Source organism: Pithys albifrons, chromosome 27 (genome assembly GCF_047495875.1).
Source record: "Pithys albifrons albifrons isolate INPA30051 chromosome 27, PitAlb_v1, whole genome shotgun sequence".
In the NCBI taxonomy this organism is placed as follows: domain Eukaryota; kingdom Metazoa; phylum Chordata; class Aves; order Passeriformes; family Thamnophilidae; genus Pithys; species Pithys albifrons.
The window spans coordinates 3,831,900-3,858,038 of NC_092484.1; the positions used below are offsets into that span (position 1 = coordinate 3,831,900).

General features: G+C 45.0%; 1 protein-coding gene across 3 annotated transcripts in view; it reads right to left on the reverse strand.

The window, feature by feature from the left end:
- Nucleotides 1-3,300: 3,300 nt before the first annotated feature.
- ARHGEF18 (Rho/Rac guanine nucleotide exchange factor 18) overlaps nt 3,301-26,139 on the reverse strand; it is a 47,127-nt gene continuing 24,288 nt past the window's right edge. For all 3 annotated transcript variants that reach the window (XM_071577981.1, XM_071577982.1, XM_071577983.1), the window contains 19 exons: nt 24,399-24,543; nt 23,512-23,624; nt 23,213-23,350; nt 22,507-22,757; nt 21,659-21,784; nt 20,228-20,345; nt 19,164-19,412; nt 18,273-18,349; nt 16,339-16,517; nt 15,932-16,023; nt 15,433-15,621; nt 14,681-14,818; nt 13,589-13,704; nt 13,114-13,170; nt 12,440-12,487; nt 11,011-11,478; nt 10,054-10,381; nt 8,233-8,355; nt 3,301-8,142 (listed from right to left, as the gene is read on the reverse strand). In XM_071577981.1, coding sequence (XP_071434082.1) covers nt 7,982-8,142; nt 8,233-8,355; nt 10,054-10,381; nt 11,011-11,478; nt 12,440-12,487; nt 13,114-13,170; nt 13,589-13,704; nt 14,681-14,818; nt 15,433-15,621; nt 15,932-16,023; nt 16,339-16,517; nt 18,273-18,349; nt 19,164-19,412; nt 20,228-20,345; nt 21,659-21,784; nt 22,507-22,757; nt 23,213-23,350; nt 23,512-23,624; nt 24,399-24,543 — 3,116 coding nt within the window. In that variant the 3' untranslated portion in view covers nt 3,301-7,981. The remainder of the gene's footprint in view (nt 8,143-8,232; nt 8,356-10,053; nt 10,382-11,010; nt 11,479-12,439; nt 12,488-13,113; nt 13,171-13,588; nt 13,705-14,680; nt 14,819-15,432; nt 15,622-15,931; nt 16,024-16,338; nt 16,518-18,272; nt 18,350-19,163; nt 19,413-20,227; nt 20,346-21,658; nt 21,785-22,506; nt 22,758-23,212; nt 23,351-23,511; nt 23,625-24,398; nt 24,544-26,139) is intronic.

Sequence of the window (26,139 nt, forward strand, 5' to 3'; positions counted from 1 at the left end):
AACTGAGCTGTAGGTGAACTTGGTTGCTGGGGCAGAAATCCTCCTGAATTACTAGAATTAATTTAAAATCTCAGCTCAAACCCAGGCCTCTCCTCCTAGCCCAGCTCCTCCATTTGTGGTTGCACCTCTCCAGCTGCAGGAGCTGAACCCCAGCCCACAGTCACATCTGGAAGAGGCGACACAGATGGGCTTCACTGGGCTCAAAGCCAAAGCCATCCAAGTGTGACATCACTGTCCCAAGGATTCTCACACAAAGCCTACAAGCCACCCCAGCCAGAAAAACATGGGATCAGACTGACCCACCTCCCTCCTGGCCAGAAGGCGGGGAATCAGGGCTGATTTTAGGGGAATTCTACTGCTGTTTCAGGGCATTCTGTTCAGCAGCTCCTGCTGTCAGAGCACTGAGGGCTCTTCTTCCTTCCCAGCTCAGCACTAATGGACAAATTCCCCTTTCTGGCTAAGTTGGGATATGGGTATTTCCAATGTTCTGCAGCACACCCACCACACGTCATCTATCAAGGAACTGTTACAGTAGATAATTCATGGCAGCCCAAGGAAAACAAAGCTCTAACTACACACAGTGTGATTTTTGTCCACAACTTCTGATGCTGTAAGAGGGAAACTGGACCCTGCACTCCAACCTGTCTGGAATGCCCCAGATCTGCTATCACAGGCAGTCATCGGGGATGGCTTCAGGTCCAGCAACACACTGTGCCCCACACAGTGGAATGGCATCAGCTGCTGCTCTGACACAGGAGAGGCACATTGTGCTGTCAGAGAGGAGTTTCTATGCTCCTGTGCACATGGAATTATGGAATGGGTTGTGTCCTGAAGGACCATAGAGACCACCCAGTCCCACCTCTGGCCATGGACTGGAACATCTTCCACTAGCCCACGTTGTTCCAAGTTTATCCAGCCTGGCCTTGGACACTCCCAGGGATGGGGCAGCCACAGCTGCTCTGCCCAACCTGTGCCAGGGCCTGCCCACCCTCATAGCCAAGAATTTCTTTCCCATATCCCATCTAACCTGCCATTCCCCTTGGCAGTGGGAAGCCATTCCCCCTAGTCCTGTCCCTCCATCCCTTGTCCAAAGTGAAGAAGCCCCATAACAAGCTGGTCCCTGCCCTGTTTGAGCCCCCAGTGCACGGGACAGTCCCAGAGCCAGGGCCCGTGTGTCACACGCTCCAGCTCTGCCAGCTCTGAGAGGGTTTGGCTTTTATCCTCTGCCAGATCCCACGGGCCCAGAAAGCAGTAAATAATGTAGGGCAGGCCCCACATCCCTCATCTGTTGAGCCTTGGGCTGGCCCCATCGCTGGGCTGAGAAACTAAACCGGATTTGAATCACAGGGGTGAGGAAAGGGAAAGGCAGCAACCAGCACATTCCCACTGTCGGAGCGCACCGAGGAGCCAATCCCCTTTGTGCGTGTTTGTCCTCAAGCATCTGGTTTGCTGATGAGTCTCAGATGCAGGATGGGAACCATCAGCCGCGTCTCACCCACATGAAAGAGGGAGGTTTAGCATAAAGCTGGTCATTGCCGATGGCCTCGGAGTGATTCATGCAGAGAAAGAATGTGGTTTGGGTTTCGGGTTAATTAGCTGCAGATTACAGAGAGAGACAACGCAGGGAGGAGCTGCTGGAATAGTGGTATGAGCACAGCTCTGAAGGCACCGCCACCACCCGTCCTGAGCTCACACCCGTCCTGAGCTCACACCCTCCTGCCTCACAGAGGAGCGACAGCTTTATCTGCCTCACTGCCAGGGAAGGTGTCTGCAATCCCCAAGGAATGCCTGCCCTGCTGCTGTGGCAAAAGCTGAGCGCAGCAACACCCACGCCCCTGTGCACACCGATGGCTGCAGCAGCACCGAACTTCTAACAGATGCAAATTCTGCCCAGGATTTAAACTTGCCTCTGCTGAGCTCTGGGCTGCTGCAGCTGGGCAGTTCCCAGCGCCAATCTGTGCTGCAGGGATCCCTCCAGGCTACGTTAACCCTGGATCTCCCTGATCCAGGCTCCTCTGTCTTTCCAGAAACAATTCCTACAGGTCTGACACTTGGAAACTGCAGGAGAGCACAGTGCAGCTCCCTGTAATTCTCTCCTAGACTGTCCCTCTCTGCTGCCCGCCATGAACTCACACTGATTCCATTTCTTGCTGCTGAAAAATATTTAGAAATGGAGAGGGAGTTACAGGCCTTGCTCTGGTGACAGACACGAGGTCTGGAAGAACAGAGGCAGTGTCTGACCTCCAGCAGGCACTGTGGCTTGGCTCCAGCTCAGCCTCTGGGAGCTCAAAGGGGCAGATGGAAGGAATATTCTCTTGAAGGAAGCACGTCATTCTCTCACACATCAGCCTGTTAGTTCCCATAAAGGCCAAATTTTAAACACTGATCTGCCTAGAAGTGTTTGATTATTTACATACGTTGGAAAAATAGAAAATCTCCGTTTTTCCAGTTGAGTTCCAGTTTGTAACACAACCCAGATGTCACGTGCACTTCAGAGACTGACAAATTCTGACTTATTCTACTGACTCCTGCTCACAGAGACCCCAGGTCACTCACAGCTGCTTTGATAAGCCCCAAAGGCAGTGATGGGCAGACATCACAACTGGTACTGGCACTGGCACTGGCCCCAACTCTGGCTCAGGGTTCTCCTCACCACTGGCTGCAGTGCAGGATTCAGATGATAAAATCCTCCCTCTTCCTTGAGAGCACCGACCCATGTCCCAGTTGTCCCCCTCTCTCCCCAGTTTTGCATCTCTTCTCACCTCTAGAAATGACTCCAGGTTACAGCCCCTGTGCCACGAGGGGGGTTTCACCAGGAAGCACAGCCGTGCTCCTGAGCTGGGAAGCACAGCCAGAGGCTTTGGGATGGTGCTGGGAGGAGCAAGAGCTGCCAAATTGGCACAGGCTCCAGGGAGAAAGTTTCTATTTTTGTTATACTTGTTCCAAGTGGGAACCGATACTGCCTGGGACAGAGCCAGGCATGTCTCAGGCTGGCACCATGCAAAGCACCTCCATGCTAATGTAGGAAACTCAACCCAGTTCACTCTCTCCGGCGAGTTCGGGCGTTTGGGAGCAGCTGATCTTCCCCTCAGGTGTTCACCTCCTGCCAAGGGCTGCAGCTGTTGTTATCCTCCTCTAAACACCTCCCATGCTCTGTCCTGTCCTTTGGAAAACTGTCCTTTTGTTCATGTGGCACGTTATTTCTATCCAGGGTAGAAAATGAGAAGCACATGACAAGTGGCAACTGCTCTGATCTTCAGTTCAAATAGAAAATAATAAATAATTATATAAAGGCAGGCAGTTTTTAAATGTTCTTTTTTATTGCTAGAAGTTGGTTTCAGTCCTATTGCAGCTCTGAAATCCTTCAGTGGAGAAACAATGCAATCATTGTAAAAATCATCATTTGGTGTGCTAAGATCAAGTTTACAATTAATCAAGAGTGCACAATTCAACAGAATATTAACATTTAACCATCAACTTTACAAATAAAATAAAGACTACAAAGATGTTGCTACTGCAGTATCAACAGTAAAGGAAATATTTACAATGTTTACACCCTAACAAAAAACAAAACCAAACTCTTCCCCAACAAAATGGTCAATTTAACCATGGACCATGATTATTTATTAAATCTTTACAGTGCAAGGTGGGCCTAGAAACCAGACCTAAGACTAAAGAGCATCAAGAGTTCACAGCTCTGAGTGAGATGCACGCAGTTATGCCAACAGGATCTACATCCATGAGAGATTTCCTTCCGGGTACAAACAGAAATGGAATTTGAAATAAAACTTTTCTAAAGTGCTCCAATTCCTTTCAGTACAAAAATATAAAAAACTGATTTATAAACATGGCACAAATGTTATGAACCAGAGCTCACACAAATGCTGTCTGAAGAAGAACGTGCTGATGGTGAACGGAGAAGTCGCCAGTGGTTACGGAGATGTGGGGTCTGGTCTCGGCAGGGAGCAGGGAAAGGCTTTGCCTACAGAACACGTAACCTGGCACTGAGATCTGTTTCCTTGTGGATGTGAGAACTGCTGGGGAAGACAACAAAATCTCCAAACTCCCCTGCACGGGGGCACAACACACTGAGCAGCACCAGGGAGCCGCAGCTCCCGTTCCGCAGAGTTAAAGGGAAACGAAAGACGCGGTTTAACCTTTTCTTAGTTTAAGTTTCAGCTCCCATTGTAAATGCAAATGACAAACACCAAGCTCTGTGTACGCAGGATCGTCTGACTATTACTCAGAAGGACAAAACTGTCTGCAAACGATTGAGAATGAGTCCTAGAAGGAGTCCTGGCTGTGCAGGAATGCGAGTACCTGGATGAGCAAGCGTCTCTAGGAACAGCAATTCTTCTGCCTCACGCTGGGGAATGATGAGCGGTCTCGACTCGTGGGACAGGCCACAGCTACAACCCACAGACAGCAGAGTTAGAAACTAGGGAAGCATCCACAACACACACAGGGCAGCTGTGCTCAGCACTAGTGACCACGGAGGGATCCTCAGCCTGGAACCCAGAACCCCCACGTTCCAGGGGGGAAGAGGAAGAGGAAGCCTCCTTTGCACCAGCATTCCAATTGAAACCAGAACCACAGGAACAGCCTCTACGGTGCAACAGCACAATATTAAAGGACAAACATGCTGATAATTTTAAGGCTGTGACACCAAGCAAACACAGCAGCAGTTCAAAGCTCGTGCTGGCATTTCCTCCACACCCCAGCTCAGAGAGAAGCCAGAAGGCACCTGGGAGGCACAGAAATTTGAACTGTCTAATCCTCAGAAATCACTTAAATGGAAACTTTTATCTGAAGGGATCAAAAAGTCCAATGGAAAGGATGTGACTCAGAATCAATCGCGGGTTACTTAGCCCAGGACACAGCAGTATTTTGCAAACTAATTTGCCTAGAAGTTACTTTTCAAAGAACAAGATTTGAGCAAAGAGTTCAAGACTAATTCACTCAGCTGGAGTGATTTGATACCAATTTCACAGATTCAGTTTTGCACAAGTGAAGAGACTCATTCATTTAAAGAAAATAATTCCCTTGCTTCCCTCAGCCATCCACAAATCACCTGCCCATACTCAGCACTAACAATGAGGTATCACAGCACCTGCTCATTCCAGAACCTTCTCCAAGCTGGGTCTAGTCCCAAGCAGGAAGCCACACCAAAACCAGCATGGCACTTACATGATCCAGACCCAAGCGGGAGAAGATGCTGTCTCAGTTCTGAGTGAAAAGAGGTCTCATACAGCCAACTGCAGCCAGACATGTGTACTGAGGTCAGGAAATGACTTTTAAGGTCATTTCTCCATTACAGCTTGAAGACCCATCTTGCAGACCCATATTCCAAGGAGCTTTTGGGGTATTGAACAACAGCCTGGCCTGACACCGGCCTGGGTCCAGTTATTAACAGCCAAAAGTTATTCAAAGCACAAATGTTAACAATTAAGTTAAAACACTTGAAGAAATGAGACCTCACTGCAGAGTTTATTTTCCAGATGTCACTGTTCTATACTCCAACTCATTCATTGCACAGAAGTAGAAAGCAGCCAATGAGCTGCTTCAGCCACGCTTTAGGACAGGGACAAAATTAAACTAAACAAATGTTTCCAAAAATTGTTTCCAAACACCCAAACCAACATCCCTCTTTGGCTGAGGTGGTTTATTCCACTGACACAACTTAACTTTAGGCCAAAACTCCTAAAAACCTGGTAATTTAAGGCAAAGGGGGCATTGAGTTTTCAGTAAAACACAAACCACAGCACAGAGGGGAGAACCCTACTGTGCATTCCTGCTGCTTTCCCTGTGTGCTTCCAGAAGAAATCACAGGGGAGCGGAGGTGACTGGACTGCTGGCTTGATCAGAAGTTACACTGATTTGAGGATTTCCTCTCCATTCCAACCCAGCTTTTAGGAACACAAAAACTGGATACGGGGCAGAATTGTGTTCTAAGCATCACTGACACTGTATCACAACAACCCAAAATCACCACGTGGGACAGTCCCACCTTGTTCTCTGCTGACAAGCACTGTGAATTCTGCAGTGCTGCTGATTCTCCAAGCAGCCCTTCCCAGCAAACTGTGTCCAGTGTCACAGCACTGATCTCCTGGGAGCTGGAGGAGCAGCACCAGGCTGGTAATGAGCCAGATGGTTCCAAGTTTCCTCTCACTGAACTCGGTGCCTTTGCCTCAGGTTTGTACCAGGATCACTCAGCAAAGAAACAGACCCTGAAACTCAACAAGTGTTCCAGCAGCAGTCCTTGTCCCTAAGACCAATTCACTCTTTCGTGGCTTATCTTTCCCCCTGACAAACTTGAGGTTTTCGATTTCTTGTTTGAAGACAATAACAAATTATCACCACTTGAAAACAAACTCTGCATTTTCTGCTGAAAACTTATAATGTTTCAGGCACTGTAACTACTGCAGTAACTTTAAAACTCCCAAGCAAAGTGAAGTTATGACCTTGAAGACATTACTAACCTCTCCAAGGCCCTAACCAGAGACAGCTCAGTGATTTGAGGAGACTGGCAAACTGCCACTGGATCCATGGCCATGGATGGAGAACTCAACAGGCCTTCCACCCACTGCTGCTAAAATCACTTTAAATCAAAGATAGAAAAAAACTATAATCAATCATGTTGAGAAAAGTATTCATCCAAGTTTTTAAGCTCCGAGATACTGATTTCTTTAATTCTGTAACAATACCCACCCCTAAACAATCTCTCCTGTGCATCATAAATCTGACCAGTCACATTCAACACATACTGGAATACACATCCCTGGTGAGGTGTGTAAAAAGGATCTGAGATACAGAGTGAAAAATACAACACAAAACAACTGTGCAAATTACTACAAAGGGAAATAATGCCTTTTCAGCAGAACACTTACTGTCATCAACATCCCATGATCAAGAACTGACCCATTTAACAAGAGGTATCAAAGCTGGTTTAGCTGAAAGCAGCTAAACACAGGTTTAGCTGAGAGTTGGGTTTTTTTTAATTTTAAAACCAAACAGTTCTTATTCCCTTCATCCCTACCACAAAGCTGCAGAGAAGTCTCTGCAGAAACAGCAGCTTTGATATCTTCTGGTACTGGGAGTAAAGTCCCAACAAATTAACAGACAAACAAAAGATGCAGAAAACAGAATTAAACAAGACAATAAATTACTGCATTCAAATGCTTCTTAGACATATCTTGAGCAAAGGACAAAATCCAAGTCTCAAAGTTCCTTCTGAACCAACTCATGAGCGTTGCCTGGGAGCCTGCCCTGCTCTCACCCACAGAGACAGATCCCAGCCCACGCTGGTGGCCACTGAAATGTGCATTCAGCCCAGCTCTTCATTCCTGCTGGGAATCCTCACGGGTCCAACCCTCTCCTCACAGGCAGGTGGAGCTCCTGCCCTGAGCACGCTGTGAGCAGCTCACCTTACCTTCTCCACCATACCTGGCCACTGAGCTGGTGCCACTGGGCTCACAGTGCCTGGCACACCTGGCTGCAAGGACACTGGCTCGCTGCCACCAACACCCCAGTACTGACCTCACTGGACCTGGGAAAAGAGATTTAAAAATTTGCAGCCATTTTGGGGCCTACTACTAAAACTTTTTACATAAAAATCTGGGCGGTTCAACATCACCGGTAACAATTTACAAGATGGTGCCCATGAAGTGTGTACATTCTCCAAAAAGAGCAAATTGCAATAAATGGCAGGATTTTACCATGCCCTGAATAGATATACCCATGCCATGTGTCAATACATTTCCATGTTTGGAGAATCTGAAAGCAAATTGTTACTACTGTGCCCTCATTCTGAGCTGCTGGCAGAAAAGCCAACAAAGTAGGACAGTTAATCCTGGTCTGGTCCTTGCCAGGAGTAACTGGGCAGGGATGAGAAGACATCCATGTCAGGTCTCCATCATGTTGCACACTGGGGCCTGAGTTCTTGAAACAGTGTGTCAGGAGATTCATCTTTAACTGGAAACAATTAGAAGAAAATAACATCTTCTTTGCTGGTATCATCTTGCACATTCAACAGACTCGGCTGGGAGGTCACCAGGGTCTGAACCTGAACGTTGTTGGGCTTGAATAGGTTTGCTGAGGCAGGAGAAAGTGCTTCTGGCTGAGCATCTGTGGGGCCATACAATTCTAGAGGAAAAATGAGAAGACGACACATTCATCACACTGCACAGAGAGTCTGAGGCATTTCCACAGCCAGGCAGGTTGGCCAAGACATACCTGGCTGGAATGCAGAGGTCTGGCTGCTCGGGAGGACTGGGCTTGCTGACCGTCTGCCCCTCAGGACACCCTCCTCTCGTGCAACAAGCCTGGGGGGAAGCAGCTGCTTCTGATCAACAGATGCTGAGGAAAATATTTCACAAATCAGTATCTGAGGTGAGCAGTACCTCACAAACCTCACTGCTGCACACTGGGGCCCACTGCACCGACCCTTTACATATCCCAGAGGCTGTGGCACCACAGAGAGCTGGTCCTGCTGCTGCAAGTTAATTAAATTTTCTCTTCAGCTGTTTAAACCATGAATACTTTCTCTCTCCTCCTCCTTGATATTTCTAATTCAGTTCCCAGCAGCCCCTGACAACCTCAGATTTAAAACCCATATTACCAAGCACAGCAGAGAGGAAAAAACCTTTGCAGCATTCAAACAGCAAATGGCCATTTGTGCTACTTCTAACACGCAGAGCTGTGATGAACTTTGGTGTCTGCTCTCCATCTGTCTCACAGCTGCTCAGCAGCACAGCACGTTCATTCTGGTGTGTTACAGCCTCTCAGTGTCTTAATTTCAACAATAAAAGCAATTCATGAAATGGTTATTCTGGATCCAAAGAACTTCTCTCTCTCAGTACACATTCCTCACACGTCACAAACCCCAAATTCAATACACAGCACTTTGCCTCTGGTACAGAAAGTTTTGTTCCATTTTATTCTGAGACCTACACATGGGCACAACAAGCATGCAGCCCACTAATGGTCACAAGAGAATAGAGACCAATATATTTGTGGTTTATACCTTTCATATAAATTATAGAAAAACACCATTAAGTACATTTCCACTGCAGAGACTGTTATGTAACAGCTATTAAAACTGAACATGGGGAGATGTGGTATTAGAGCTTTATTTTTCAGCATTTAGTATGCAGGGTAAGAGGATATTAGACTTCATTTATGTGCAGAACCATAACCAAGTTAGCAACTGCACCAAACTTCAGGCAAGACAGAAATAGATGTTTCTACACTGTGCCAAAGCTGTTCCCCCTCCCCTCCCTGGCAGGTTTGGCCCTGAGGCTGCTCTGGCACTGCAGGCCCAACTGGTGATCAAACTTGCCAAGTCTGAATCCTACACAATACTAAAATGATAATTTTATAACTTAAAATTACAGGTCATTCCCCTAAGCTGGCAATGAGGCTATTTTAAGAGGTGCAGTGGTTTTACTGTGTCTGTCATTGGCAAAGATCACTACCCCTGTATCCAGCAGTTTGCAGCAGAAATTACACCAGGAGAGGGTGACTGTATTTTTACTTGCTTCTATTTGTGACAAAATTGGCCCCTTTCAGCTCTACAACACACACAGCACCTCAGTTCTGGCCTGGAGATCTGTACTTAATGACTGCCTGGTGCTAAGAAAGGCACTGCATTCAGTGTCACTACAGCTCTGGGCAGATAGAAAGGAAAGGCTAAGCCAGCCTCAGAAAAGCCACTCATGCACAACTTTTTTTTTTGGTTTTGCTGTTTTCCTTTAACACTACAGTTAGACAAGGAGATTTTACATCCAGGTTTACAACCTCTCACCACCATTCTGTCATGTTGGAAACACACAACTCCATTTTCATCATTATCCCTTTGGGTTGTATTTCCAATTTAAATAGTATAGACATGTAGCTCCTAAGTCAGGGATTTTAAGAGATTTTAACTAATAACTTGTAGCATATTTATTTCTAAGTTCCACATGGGTAGCCAGAGGTTTAAATGCAGTGTTTTGTCTCCTGGTTATGCTGGTGGAGATCAAACATGCATTTAAATGGACCTGAATACAAACATACCTGAACTGTCTGTCCTATGAGATGCCTTGTTCTTCCCACCTTTCTCTTTGCTTCCTTTGGTAAAGGTGGCCAGCTTGGTAGGAATCTGCTGCTGGACTGCAGCTGGTTTCTGGATCTGGTTGGTTGCACTCAGGAGATGTATTGGCACTTCATTCTTCAGGGCCAGCACTGGCCTGTTCTCCAGGGTGGTGCTGTCCCTGCGCACCAAGTCCGGCCTCTCCAGGTAATCCAGCCCAGCCACACTCACCCTCACAGAGGATTTCAGCACAGGGGGAGATGGTTCCATCCCCTCCCCATTGAAACTCATGGAATGACTCAGCATCTGGCTCTAGGGGAGGAAAAAATGCACTGTAAGGCAAATGGGGAGAGACCACCCTCAGCCCTGAGAACATGAAGCAGCTCCCATGAAAAGGAGAACAGGTAAGATGAAGCTGCTGGGAAACAGAAGGAAGGGCAAGAGCTTAAGTCCTTGGACACTGAAAAGCAGCTTCAAATTGCTTAATACTGCACCTGGGAAAGGAATGCCAGACTCACTGGGTGATAAGATGGAGAGAAAGAAGTTTCAACAGTTTCAATGAACCCATTTAATCAGACCTCAAAAAATCCCATTTTGAAACACTGGGAAAGTTTCTAGAAATCAACTGGGCAAAATGCTATAGAAGTTGCACAGCTTCTGCAATCCCTTGCCTGCAATAGGGCAGTTCCTGAGTTTAAAAAAATCCTCAGTCAAACACAATCAAAAATAACTTATTCTCCATTTCTATCTGTTTAAAAATATTCTCACTAGCAGAGATTTTTCTGGTAGCTGTGGAATTTCTCAGACACTGACAGCAGCCATCACCAGCTATTTCAGGTGGTGGTTCCAGGAGCCCAGGGCAATGCAAAAAGGGGTTAGTGCTGTGACACGTGCACCCTTCATTCAGAATCAAGCAGGGTAACAGGAAACCAGCTCCTCACCTGGCCCATTTCTGGGGAGAAAGTGCCTGACACTGTGTTCTGCTTCTTCAGCTTCCTCAGCTGATCTAGACGCTCCCTCTCCTTCTCCACAGCTCTCTGAGCTTCCCTCAGCCTCTCCAGGTCGTGCTGATAGGCCTCTCTCTGCCTGTCCAGCTCTTCCTTCTCCTGGTTCACCTTCTCCCAGCGCTGTCGAGTCTCCTCCTCCCGCTCCTGCAGCCGAGCTTCCCTGCTTTCAAATTCCCTCTGCTGCCGACTCTTCTCCCGTTCCAGGCGCTGCTGCTCCAGCTTCAGCTGGCTCTGGAGCTTCTGCACATTCATCAGTTCTTCCCTCTGCTTCTCGAAGTTCCTCTGCTTCTCCTGCTCCAGCAGGAGGTTCCCGCGGGTGGACTGCAGCCGGTACTGCTTCTCCCGGTCTGCCATGGTGGCTCTCTGCACCTCGATGTAACTGTCCTGCTGGGATATCACAGCCTGGAGGGGTTCAAAACACAGGCACAGCTAAGCACAAGACAACAGCACCCACCAGGGTAGATCACAGAGTCTTTTGTCTTCCTGAGCAGACCTAAACTCCAGCTTGTACAGCCCATGGTGACTGACACGATATTGAAGATGGCCAAGCAAATAAATTATGCTTGTGTGTGTCCAAGCGAACATCTAGAATTGTTATCCTGAATCAAATCAGTCAAAATATGGCTGGTTAAAAGGCTACAGCAAACACAACTGATATATACCCATATGGATATCAACAACTTCAAGAGGAAATCACAGAATGGACTGGGTTGGAAAAGACCTCCGAGATCATCAAGTCCAACCCTTGGTCCAACTCCAGTCCCTTTACCAGATCATGGCACTCAGTGCCACGGCCAAGCTCAGTTTAAAAACCTCCAGGGATGGGGAATCCACCCCCTCTCTGGGCAGCCCATTCCAATCCCTGAGCACTCTCTCTGCAAAGAAGTTTTTTCTGATGGATCCAACTTCAATTTCCCCTGGCAGAGCTTGAGCCCCCCTTGTCCTATTGCTGAGTGCCTGGGAGAAGAGACCAACCCCCACCTGGCCAGAACTTCCCTTCAGGGAGTTCCAGACAGTGCTGAGGTCGCCTCTGAGCCTCCTCTTCTCCAGGCTAAACACCCCCAGCTCCCTCAGCCTCTCCCCACAGCACTTGTGCTCCAGTCCCTTCTCCGGACCCACTCCAGACCCTCAATATCTTTCCTGAAATGAGCACATGGAGCAGAGGAAACAGTTACTTAAGACAAAACAGCCCTAACATTTCCTTCAAAATACCACTGTGTTGGTTTCCTTGAATCTCAGGTCTAAATTTTGCACTTCATTCTAGCTTTAGGGGATATTTTCAAGGTAGTTCTTCTCCACATCTGCATAAATTTTATTACATTTACTGGCTAACAAATCTCTTGGATAGCAAACAGTGGTTTACCTGAAGGCTGAAGAGCAACTGTAACAGCGTTTGTATCCTTTGGACAAGCTGAAGAGGAGGAAAAAAACATTAGGCACTTGAGCAGAGCTGTTTGGATGTATTAGACTTCCTCAAAATTTTTAAGCAGTGAAAATAGTCCATGGTATCTGTACAAAAACACACACAGTGGAAGCATGGCTACCAAAGGGCTCTAACACAGCAGCAGCCAATGTGCAGGCACAAGGAAATTCAGTGTATTACTCCTGTGCAGATGTGGGTCAGTGCCCAGCAAACCTCGCTGGGATTCCACGGATTACTCCTCATCATCTTCTGTTCGCCTGAACTATTCAGGAATCACTTCCTTCCAGCACTGAATCACTGCACAGGTGCAGCCCCCAAAGGAGTCTCAGTCTGGTCAGTGAGCTGGGAACAGCCAATCCCTCCACAGATGCAGGAAAAGCAGTCAGACAGCTCCTTGAACTGCCTGCCCACACACCCAGAGCCCATCTCTGCTTTCTGTCAGGACTTTATCTCTGCGTGTGTTAGAGATACAAGGTAGAGGCTGTTCATCTGCTGGGTTCCACAGACACTACAAACACTGGGTTATTGGTGGGTTGGTTTGTTTTGGTTTTGCATGCCATTATTATAATGTGGTTATTTTGCCATTAGATTTCTTAACAGCAGAAGTAACATACCTGAGACTCTATGGTGGGCTGAAAACCACTGCTCTCATCCAGCCTCATTCCATCACTCTGTAAGAAAAGACACAGAGACACTTGTTGGGCACTGGCAGAGCTGCCAGGATAAACTGGAAGGGTTCACCTCATGAGGGAACAGGTACTGCTGGAGCAGAGATTGCTCCCATGCACTGAAGGACATATATCAGAAATACTGAAATCAGGGGTCAGGCTGAAACAGGAGTGTGGTGATTAAAGCTGGTGCTAATGATATGAGCACATGGAACACCAATTATGTTGCCTCTCAAGTGCTAGGCTACCAACTCACCCTACAAAATAACCTTTACAGAGATGAGTAATTTAACAGACAAAAGTGTTCCAGTCCAGCCCTGCCAGCTATTAGGACTTTTGACTACTACTGTGATGAGGAAGCACTATACTATGATGAGGAACACAAGGAAATGCTTTTAAACCACTCATAAAATCAACATACAGTTTGAGATCCTTCTTCTGCATCAGAAGGGAGGTCATGAACTTGCACATCTGAACTTGCTGCAGGGCCTCTCCAGTCCCACTGTCTCTGGTCACCACTACTGTTCTTCCTAACACCTGAAAGAAGAGTGGAGTTTGAGGAGCTCACACCAGCACTGGGAAAACTCAGTGAGTAACAGAGTGAGCAGGAAAACACGGTGAGTGTGAAGCCAGAACCAATATGAACTGCATGGTTTCTCTATGCTGATTCCAAGTGGGAGATCAGACAACAGTGACCCCTAGGACTGCTCAAAAAAGTTCAAAAAACTTGAGGAGAGTGAGTTAAAATAAATATAAGTTCAAATTATGTTATACTATTTTAAGTCAGGCAGCCACAATGTCTGCATGAAAATAATCGGCTGTGGCTCCCAGAATTGTGAGCTCATAACAGGGAGTAATGGTTAGTAGGAATATTCTACTCAAAGCAGCACCACTGTGAGTGTGGAAGGAGGTAAGGGGAGATGGAAACCATATTGTAACAAGTGCCTATAATATGACACATATTTCAGAGACAACAGAAGTTTCTAGAGATCTACAACCAGTGAAATAAAGACCATTTGGTTTTTCAACAAATGTATGAATCAAAAATGGAGATAAATAGTATCTAGTCTTTCCTCACATTTAATTAATTAACTGATAAATCATCTGTGCCAAAAGGACAATTTATATTATCTAAGGATTTGGCAATGACTGTGCAGCTACAAAGGAGAAAAAAAGTGTTCATGACTCAACAATAAAAGCAGACAGCTGAATGCAAATTTTCTAGCTTTTCAGGTCACACTCATTTTTTCAACAAAATTAAGATTTTGTAGTAATTATAAAGTATGTTTTAAGGCAACGTCCTTAGCATAACACTGAGAGCCCTACTCTGCTCTCTAGCGTTAGTATGAGGAGTGAAAGACCCAACATGCCACTCCCACACGCTGGAGATCTGCTCTGAATCTCTTTTTAGAGCCAGGTGAAGCTTCTTAAGTGAGAGCCTCTCATCCCCTGTACAGTAAACACAGTTAGGAGCTGAGGAGCTCAGAAAAGTGCTGAATGGTCCCTTTCTTACTTTTAGTTGAGCCTGAGGGACTGCTGTCATATCCTCCAAAGGTCTCTGCCCTCCGGGGCAGCCCCGGCCCAGAGCCATCCTCGGGCTGACAGGACCCACTGCCAAAGTGAGTGAAGATGAGCTCCTGCAGGTTTTCAGCTAGGAGAGAGGAGAACATCCCATGTAACCAGCCATGGCTGTGCAGCCATACAAGTTATCCTGCTAACAAGTTCAAAAAAACATTTCAACCATCAAGTCAGGCAAATCAGGCAGGCAGAGATGTTCTGCAGTACAGATTGTATGACAGGCACTTCATAAACAGATGATCTCTTGCCTAACTGCAAATTAGATTACCAAGCCTTGAATGTTTGAGTTGTTTTGGTTTTTTTAATAGAAATTGTATTTGTGCTTATTTTCTTTCTAAATACACTATCTTTAGATAGGTTATTTTTATATAACCCTCCTATAATATTACATCTCAGGATTGGTGTATTATTAGAGCACTCAGTTATTCTTTCTGAACAGACTCATCTTAAGACTCCACTGGTTGATCCTTAAAAATAAAACATTCCAAGCTGTGCAGGTCTTGTACCTAAATCCACAAGTGCACCTCAGCTGTCCTGCAGATTGTTCCTGCAGGGAACAAGGAAGTCTGAACTGTGTTACATAAAAGTATTATGTTATTACAGGATGATTTTCAGGACCTGTACTTAGGGCCCAGGTGCTTATCCCCACCCTGAGTGGATTCCTACACATCCCCACATTCCATTTACCTTCAGTCACTGCAGACTTCAGAATGGCCTCTCCTTGCAGGTTTTCTGAGATATCCCCCCGAAGAAGCAGCCTAGCCCGGGATCCTTGGGAAGTGTCTTCAAAGCCATTCATCTCAGACATTTCTGCATAAATCTGTTGCTTCTCACTCAGACTTTGCAGAATCAGGTCATCTTTCATGCTCAAACGTTCTAAAGGAAGAAACAAATTCAGTCCTGCCTTCCCTACCCCTGTCACAGTACAGTGTTCAATTTGGAACATTATCACTCATTTTATGGTCAGAGCATCAAATGCAGAGATATCATTAACAGTTAAGGGGAAAACCCATGGAGCAGACAAAGCTTATGAGACTCTTTAGCAACTATTTCTATATGATCTTATGACACCTTGAAAGACTCACGAAGGAGAAACCTGATCACACCATGTGATAAAGAATTAGGCAGTCATAAATCACAGATGATGCTGAAAAGCAGCTCATGGAATATATAATCAAGTAATTACCTTGAAAATCTCTTAACTTGGCAGCTCTTGCTTCTGCCAGCCTCCTCTCTGCTTCAGGTTCATTAAATGTCCCTCCTTCTTCATCAGGACAGCTGTGCAAAGGGAAAGACAGATCTATGCTTGATTTGCACATCAGATAATTTAAAACCATCTCGGGATTCAACCTGAAGCTTTCACCTCAGATGTGGTTTATCCTGCGTGTCATTCCTCTTCCCTCATCCAAAGCCTTGTTGCATTTGACATCAGTGAACAATTTGGGTTTTTTTAAAAGTAAAAGCAGAACAAAGTCTTTGGCTCCAATGAACACAAACAGAACTGCACACTAAAGTCTTACAGAGAAAGTCAAATAGATTTTCAAGATAAATTTACATCTGAGTCCTGCAAGAAGTGAAGGCCCCCCAGCTCACCTCTCCACTGCCCTGCGGATGTGAGCCATCCAGGAATTCCTCTCCTCCTTGGAGCTGGTGTGAATTTCATACATCTCTGGTCCTTTTAGGGAAGCGCTAATTAAGAACATCGCCTTTTCCTCATTAGCCACCTCTCTCACAATCAGCTTTTGCAATGAGATAACTGGTGGTTTAGAGTCCTGTAAAGTAAAACATCGTTTATTGCACTACATTATTTATGTTCTTTAGGATTTGTGCTTCCCAGCTCCCCCCTCTTCCTAATTCTGCAGAGCCCCCGGGAGCTGCAATATCATCACACAACTCTGACCTTTGCATGTGACACTTTTGACACTGTCATTTTTTTTACCATCAACCACTGATGAAAGCATGAAGAATGTGCATATCAAACACAAGAGGCCTTGGTACTTCTTGATTGAATATTAAACTATGTGTCAATTTAAACACCTGAGGATTCCCATTGGGTCCCACAAAAATTTTCTCAAAAGGAGGCAAAACTGAAATTTGAAAAAGAAAACCAAAACTTTAATGACACGTGAAGAGAAAGAAGAGAACCAGAGGAAGTGTTAAGTTCACAAGTTAGCTATGAAAGAAGTAAAACCATAACACAGAGAGGTTACAGTGTGCCAGGCCCTGAGAATAATGAAACAAGGTGAGAGTGTATTGTATAACTGGGGATTAACTGGATTAGCTGTCAGTCTTTGCAGTGAAAACACAGCTACAGAAGGATATTAGATACTAAAAACCTATCGAGGCTTCACACAGCACAGGCCCTACACACACAGCCTAGAAAGTTCCTTCCCAGGAAAAAACAGCTCTTTGTAACTGCTGAACCTTCACAGAATAATCTGGAACAACAATAAGGAACTGAACTATGAAACAAACATCAGGAACACCAGGTTTTTCCAACTTCTCTGAGCAGTTGCACTGCAATTCCAGCCATGAGCAGAGGTCACTGGAAAAACACAATCACTGAGCAGATCCATTTGCTCCTCTCACTTGCTTATTTATGGAGAAGTGATATTAAATTTCTAATGAACTGTATACATGCAAAGATGCAGAAAATTGGTCAGTCTTGTGTAGAGCACGTTTCCAGAGGGAGAAAAAATCCACCACACAGCACCCCATTCTGTGCATTAGGAGAAGGGCAATTTGAAAAGCAGTTGCTTTTTGAGGTCACCAAAATAGCTTCTGCCATTAGAATTCAGCTTTAACGTTAATGTCTTAAAAAATACATCCAAGAAAACAATTACAGAAGATTTTCTCTGTTCCTGGTTCTCTTACAGCCATAACTGAACTAGATCAGGACAAAATGTACACAATTAACTGCTCTGAGGATACCTGTGGAAATGCCCTGGGAAAGCAAGTGAATCCACTGAATGTTCTAGAGTGCTGCAGAAATACCATCTGCATTTAGTGCTTCTTCCATGTATTTCAGGAAAGTTCCCTGCCCTCAGTAAACCTCAGGGCACTGTGACCACGGTTACCATGACCCCAGTGGGAATGGCAGATTCTTTCCCTGCACATTAAACAGAGGCAGGACTTGATTTACAAGTGCCTTTCAGAGCACAGTTCCAGCCTGTGTAACGTCCGTGACTGGTATAAAATCTCAGCCTAACAAAGCTCAGTGAAAGTCACAGCACCAGGAGAACCTCAAACCATGCTCAGGGCATCAGAAAAACACTGGAGAAGTGGCAGCTACAACTGGCTGATGCAAGGGAACACTGGTTTATACTGGGAAACAGTGAAAGGGATTAATAAAGTACCAGAACTGCTTCAGAAGAAGTGATTCTGTAATAGCTGGCTGATTTATTAAGCTAATTTTCTTTCTGAACCTCTAACAAGTATCTAACATCTCTAATTGTGTTTCTTCTGTAGTTATTGTAATTTTCATAAATACTTTAAGTGGATATATAGAAAAGGAGAACAATACCTACCACTGATGCAAATGTGTATTTTTGGTCCTTTTCTTGTAAGAGCAACAGTACATCAGTTAGCAAAACTGCCAGAATATCTACAGTAACAACAGAGACAAGAAAATAAAAAAAAAGTCACATTTTAAAGCAGCAAGGCTGGTCCAGACTCAGAATTCATTTGACTTACACGTCCTGTGGCTCAGGGAATAGCACATCAACATTTCAATACTGGGTCTGCTGCTGCCTTTCCCTGGGGCTGTGCCCAGCCAGCAGAACCAGCACAGACAGACAGAGCTGGTTTAAAGCCTGAAAACACCTACACAGGCATCCTACACAAAGACTCCAACACTCCAGAGGGAACTCATCTCCCTCAACAGCAGATTCTTCTGGAACTGCAGCTCTTCATGGTACCACCTACTCCTGGCTGCATTTTCTGAAGCTTCTCCTTGAACACCTGAGCAGCAAAGCTGTTTAAATATTCTCTGATGGCCACTGGTTTGATTTTCTGGCTAAACAGGCAGTGTGCAGAGAGGAGCTGTCATGGGGCTCACAAAACACAGGCTTTGCAAAGTGTGAAGCAGAGCTCCTTCCACAGGAGGCTAAGTCAGAATGACTCAAAGCTTTGACATACACCTGATGTCCCTCTGACCTCCCTCTTCAACTGGGAAGCAGATCAGTCAGATAATAAGCAAACAGCCTAAGAAACTTATCATGCACCATTACAGAGATGCTTATTGGACAAGCCAAGAATAGAACAAGTGCTATTTCCTCCAATATCCTATTAAACAAGCAGGTTATTTTAATCTTATTTTATACCCTATTGATCAGTAATAAACAGTTATTAAAAAAAAAACCCCAAACCAACATAAATCTTGTTTCCCAGTTGTATTTCTCCCCTTCCTGCTCCTTTACCTTTGAGTCGCCCTGAGGCAGCTTTCCAGTACAGCATCCCATCCAGGAGGAGCCTCCTCTGCCCCATGTCATCCTTCCGGAACAAAAGCCCATTCTTCAATTTCCCAGAGGATTTGAGCTCCATTTTGTGCATAATCTCCTTAAGTCGCTGCCCCTTCTCACACTCATTTACCATGGCATCGACATGAGAGATGGTGTCCTTAATCAAACTGAGGGCCTGGGTCAGCTCTTCGTAATCTCTGGTTCCAGCTAAGGGAAAAGAGCAGCAGTCAGACACATTTTCAGCTCTGGAATGCAAGGTATGAGCCATCCAAACATTTTTAACAGGAGGCTCCATACTGAACATCTAACTGTATTTCCTAGGAGCTTAAGTTTAAAAAAATATAATATAATAACCTAAAGCTCTGAGTCTCTGATGAACCAACTACTATGGGTTTGTGGTTGCAGACTTTGAACATTGCTCCTCTGCTAAGAGAAAAGGCTGGGAGAGTTAAGATTGTTCAGTCTGGAGAAGAAAAGGCTTCAGGGTGACCTAATTGTGGCCTTCCAGTATCTGAAGGAGCTGACAAGAAATATGGAGAGAGACTATTTACAAGGGCCTGGAGTGACAGTACAAGGGGGAATGGTCTTAAGCTGAAGGAGGGCAGGACTAGATGGAATATTGGGAAGGAATTCTTGGCTGTGAAGGTGGGCAGGCCCTGGCACAGGTTGGCCAGAGAAGCTGTGGCTGCCCCAACCCTGGAAGTGTCCAAGACCAGGTTGGACTGGGCTTGGAGCAACCTGGGCTGGTGGAAGGTGTCCCTGCCCATGTCAGGGGGTGGCACTGGATGGGCTTTAAGGTCCCTTCCAAATCAAACCATTCTGTTTCTATGAATCCCCTGACCCTCTGACAAGATGAGACTGATCTGGATCTGCATCCAAAATGGCACCTTCAGCTTAAGAAGCAGTGAGAGACCAGTTACCAGCCTGTCCCTCCCTGTCTGAGGAAACAACACACAAACCAAGGCAGAAAAAGGATCACCACAACTGTGAGGCACCTCGGAAAGCCTGAGCAGCTCACCCACCTTCCGTGTTCTGGATGACGCGCTCCACCAGCACCGGGTACTTGGTGATGCGCTGGGTGACCAGGAGGATGCACTCCTGCACACCGAGTCTCCTCACAATGGGACAGTTCCCAATTTTCTAGAAAACAAGACACATTTATCACACCCACTGCAACAGTTGATTGTCCAGCTCCCTCTCCATTCACATGTTTGCTTAAAACACTTTGGTACAACACACAAAAACTGCTTTTACTACTGAAAAATATTTCAGGTATTGCTTTCAACTAGACCCTGAGATTAGCTCAGTTGGTTAAAACTTGACTGTAATAATGCCAAGGACATGGGTTCAATCCCCTGTGTGGGTCATTGACTTAAGAGTTGGACTCGATGGTCCTTGTGGGTCCTTCCAACTCAGAATAGTCTGTGATGTTATCTGTGATGTTATACTGTTAACTAAATGTGGAGTCAAGCAGGGAAAGTTCCAAATCTGAACTGTTTGACTGCCCTTTGCTCAGTGATTGGCTTTGTTATAGGACAAGTCCTTAAATACATAAAGTAATGTATTTTTTAAAAACCAGACCCAGACACCTAATAGCCAAATTAGGTCAATAACAGAGAAATTCAGTGTTTATTTTAACACTGTAGGGTGATCTACAGAAACACTTTCCTGTTTAGAAAGGGAGGACTGTAAAGCATCAGTTAGTGTGGCTGCAGGTACAGCACACACCTGGCAGAGAAAACAGTGCCAAGATCTGTCTTTACAAGGACTGAGGTTACATATTTTCAAACTCCAGCCACTTATTCAGTTCCTTGAAAGTAAAGGGCTCTCACTTTAAAAACGTCTGGTTAAGACAAGCTGTAAGTGTGGGGCCATGCTGGAAAGTTCACACAGTATCACTTACTGGTGACTGGAAAATGAGAATGCTTAGGCCTCTGCAAAGCCATCTGAGATTCAGGTTACAGCCTCCTCTTTGGCCATGTCTCTTCAGCCACATTACAGTGTGCAGCAGAAATACAACCCCCCCTGGAGCCAATCTGCTGGGCTTGGAAAGATGATGTTGAGAGCAAAACCTGACTAAGAGCCCCTGCTTTGTCTATAGTAGCTCATCAACAGCATTTCTCATTGATTAAATTTATTATCAAGCCAATTTACCATGATGGCCACACAGCAGGGCAGCCAGAGGCAGAGCCATGAATAGAACAGATACTCTGCTCCCCAATCCCAGGTGCCCTCAAGAGCCTGCCTCAAATGGAACACCTGCTAATTGTGGCTTTGTGTCCAAATAGCTCAAAACATCTAAAATACAAGAAGCCAACAAGCCCTCAAACAATGAGAATATGCCTCTAACCCTGCTCATTCACATTCGAGAGATCTTCAAACACAAAACAAAGCCTAAAGCAATGAGGCATATTTTGCATAGTCAGAATGGGAGACTTCTGGTTGTTGTTTACCTTTATTAAGTTTTGGAACTTCTTATTGCTTTGGAGCAGGTCTTTATAGTGACTTACAGCTTCATTGTGTCCACAACAGAACACACCATATTTTTCTTTCATTCTCTCCCCATTTTCACCTGAAAACTAATTGGAAATATAAAAATGAAAGACATTAATCATTCAGAGTAAACTTACCTCCACTACAAACACCAGGTTCAACATGCTTTTATGGTGGCTGAGACATTTCTTCAACATTTCAATTTCTTCTGTACCAGAAATGAGATTTATGCAGTGTGACATTTGAGAGTTTGGAACATCACAAGATAACCGAGCATGAAATTATGGTTGTCATTATGAGAATCTTTTAAAGGATTCTGGGCCTCTGCATTTAAAAAGCCTGAGGCCTGTAAAAGCTACAGGGCACAAAAATGGTCATGGTATAGGGTAGAAATTGTTGCATCCACTCCATGCCAGGATGGTGCTAAAACTCTCCTGAGTTCCAAGGATCTTGACTGCACTTTCATAAGGTCAAAACAGGGACTTTGGCATTAACTGCAGGAGAGACACGTTTGGGATGGACACCAGGAATATGTTACTTTGCTTTTGGAATAGATGAAAAACAGAACCAAGCAAACTGCAGCCACATACCCCACAACATGTATAAATACAAGCCCAAAGAACACTGAATGAACATTTCATGTTATTTGTGACTAATTCCATTCCTGGGAGTCACACTCCCACATTGCATGGGAAGACAACCACAAACCCAGGATGAAATCAATCTTTATATAACATCACTTCACCTTTACAGTGAGCTTTTCAGAAGTTTAATGGTGGCAACATCACTGAGAGAATTTCATTCACACCTGTTTTACCAAGAGGTCTCCAATGTTCTGGATTATGTAATTCCGGTCACTGCCTTCCTCCAAGGATTCCTTCCGTCGCTCCTTCAACTGGAGCAGGAACTGCCCATGCATCTCCAGCAGCTCATCCACACAGGGGAAGAGCTTGTTGATCACTGCATGTGGGAACTGCAGCTCCTCTCTCATGGCTTTGGAGTACACCTTCAGCATTATTTTCAGTGTCCTAACATGGTGCATTTCAGTCTGCATTAGTTCTGGGCAAGGGGAGATACAAAAATAAAACCAAAAAGTCATTTATATGCCTTGCAGTGACTTGTGAGACACAAGAGCAGGCTCTGAAACTCACCATCATCTTCTTCACCACAGTCTTTGCAACGCTCATGCAAAGCTCTTGAATTTGCTTTGTTAATGTCCCACCCCAGCAGTGACTGACCCTACTTATTTAAGGACATCTCCCAGTGGCAGCTGAGCTGTTCCCTAGTTGTACAGCTGGGCTTTGCTGTTACAGAGGCACACTGAAACCCAGGGGTTGCTTAAAAGCATTCACAAGAAGGAATTATGCACACTAAGACAGGTAACAGACCTGAAAATCTTCACTCAATTTCAGTTTTCAAGCACAAGTCAAAACTGGAGCCCATAAAAATGATTGCTGCTTTGCTTCAAAACAGTGGCACTATGAAAAAGCTTTAAGAATAACAAATGCTCTTACCATAAATGACATCTTGCCTTTTTTTAACGTTTCTGTGTCTATTTGCATAAGCCTGTTCCACTGCAACACTCCAAGACTCCGCCTCAAACTCATGAGCATCTGTTTCTATTTCACTCCGGAGGGACACAGAATATGCATCTAGACCAACACATTTAATTGCAATTATTATTAAACTGTTTCTCACCACATCCTTCATTACCATCATCAACAACAAGAAGGAAAGTAAGAACATCTCAGTGTTGCTTTAAAACCATGTAAGGAATTGCATAAGAATCCTGAAAAGCACCAAAATTCCATACCTTCCAGAAAAATGGAGTCTGCTGTTGAAGGTGCAAGCGAGACAACGTCATCTGAAGTCTGCTTGAATTTTATAAAGCCTGAATCTCCTTCATCCATGTCTCCTGAAATCAGTCTAAATGGCCAAAGAAATTAGACCAAGGGACCAATACAGAACATTCACATTTTTAAGTTACTTGACAAAAAAACCCCAAACACTAAAATCAATCCAAATACTCGAACAAGCTCCTTTCCTCAACTAGAGTGCAATTATCTTACAGTGAATAAATAAAAGGTATCATTGTACTCTTTAGACAGTTACATCAACGTGGCAACTCTGCCACTGAAATGCTACAGTTTAATTAGAGCAGCATCAGCAAAGTTTGTAACTTGTGGTAGGACAGATTAAAAGGTGACAATCCACAGTTCAGAGTACAAAGGGCACTTTCACTGGAAAGGGAGCATGACTGGGGCACAGCAAAAGCAAACAGATGCTCAAAACAGTTGTTAGGTTTGGGTTTGCCCAGTATTTTAATCAAGGTATTCTGCAGTTTAAAACACTGCTGTGTCCTGCACCAGTCAGCACCAGCACCACCCAGAATAGCTGAACTCAGAGGAGATCACTGAATTTCACAACACTTCTCAAGATAAATATATCCATGAAAACCAAGATCTAGGCAGAGATACTCAAATACTGCCCTCTTTATAGGACACCTTTTGTGACACAGGACAGAGGGACAAGGTGATTTAAACAAACAAACAAAAAAAGCATTTTGTTCAGGGAAATAACTTTTCAGCATTAAAGCTCAATGAGCTTGAAAACCAACATTCTGCCACTGTTTTTGTTTTCACACAGGGGGAAGGGGGAGCAGCTGAAGGCAGGGAACCAGACGAGAAGCAGTTTACTCACCCAAATTTACTGACAGCTCCAGCAGCGTTCAGTGAAGCCTGAGAGTTCCCTCTCTGGGCGATAGTCATCCCGAGGTTCCGGGACAGTGCTGGGGTGCCATCCGCTCCCAGGAGGAGACTCCGGGGCTGCTCCTTCAGGGAAGTGGCTAAGGAGGCAAAAATGGAATTGGTGCTCAGAAAGTGAGGCGTGCACTGCAGCTCGCCTGCCCTCAGCCCTCGCTCCGACTGCGGCCGCAGCACCGACAGGATCTTGGATGTCAAGAGCTCGTTGTCCAGAAAAACATTCTCATTCCATTTTCTTGAGAAGGAACCACAAAAAGAGAGCTCGGGATGAGCTGGAATCGCATTGCTCCTGCCGCTGCTTTTTGAATTTGTATTCCCCATGCTCACCACTGGCTGCCCTCAGACTTGGCACAGTAAAGTGGCCCCAGAGATGCTCTGTTTTTATACTACCTGTGATCCTTCTAGAAATGTAAAGCTGCCACTTAACTTACTGTATTGGCTAAATCAGCAGGTCTGAAGTGCAGGAAATTGGTCCCTACTGTGCCCATTTAGTGTGGAAATTGCAAAGTATCTTCTCCTTTAGTAAAACACCAGAACCTACACACAATTATTCACACCCCACTGTATAAGGGCAGAGAACATTTCATGGCAAACAAGGAAAAAACAGAGATCACAGAAAAACCACAAGTTCTTTGCAATGCTTATTGCTCACAGTGATCTATATCTGCATGCACACACACTGCACATAATAGATACCAGAGCTAAATTTAATTTTAATACTGCAGCTTTTAATGCTTTTTAAATCTAGGCAGACTGTGAACTGGAAAGATATTTGAAACTTTAATCACTATTACACAATATGTGGAAGCCTCTAATAGACTTATAAAAAATGGATACAATTATTTAGTACTAATGTCTGTAATGAATGATAAGGACCAGGAGACAAAATACATCCTTTTAAAAAAGGAACTTCAGGGAAGTCAAAGACTCAGCCAGACAATCTTTAGAACTGATCACTGGCAAGGTCTGTGGCTGCCCTTTTTTCAAAGTGCTTTTAAGGACATGGGAGTGGGAGAAATCTCCTGGATCCTTAACCCAGGACTCTGTCACTGCAGGCACAGACCAAGCTCCTGTCACAGCCCAGGGTCAGGAGGCTCTGACAGTTCAAGGGGGTCTCCAGTTCCCAGCCAAATTTTAGGAGTCACCAATTTACAGCTTCTCCAGTAAATACAGGTGTCCAGCCATGCCCAAAGTTCCCCTTTCAGGCTGCACTCCTCATGTACCTGCACTGGTAATTATCTCTCCCTCCAGTCTGCCTTTGCTCAGTGAAGCACAGTTAAACCAAGGTATTTGTGGTTCTTCTACAAAACAGGTTTTTCCACATTTTTCCATATCCCGTGAGGTCTGCTTGTCTCTCTTTTCATCTTCATTGACACAAGAATTGTTTTAGGGCTGCAGGGGAGGTTCCATCAATGACATTTAACAGAAATTATATCATCACATCTCTTCCTGCTGGAAATACCCTTCCCAAAACCTTGGCTTTGAAATCTCCTGGCTGCACACACAGCCCATTCTCAGCCTACAACACAGTGGGTAAACTGAGTCCTTTCCATCACCTCCAAGTGATAAGCTCCAAGCCCAAAGAGCAGACTAATTAGACATTAGCATTAATTCTCAAGGTAAATTTCTTAAACAAAGGCTTAGTAACCAACATCCTCCCATTTCCACTTGGGGAAGTG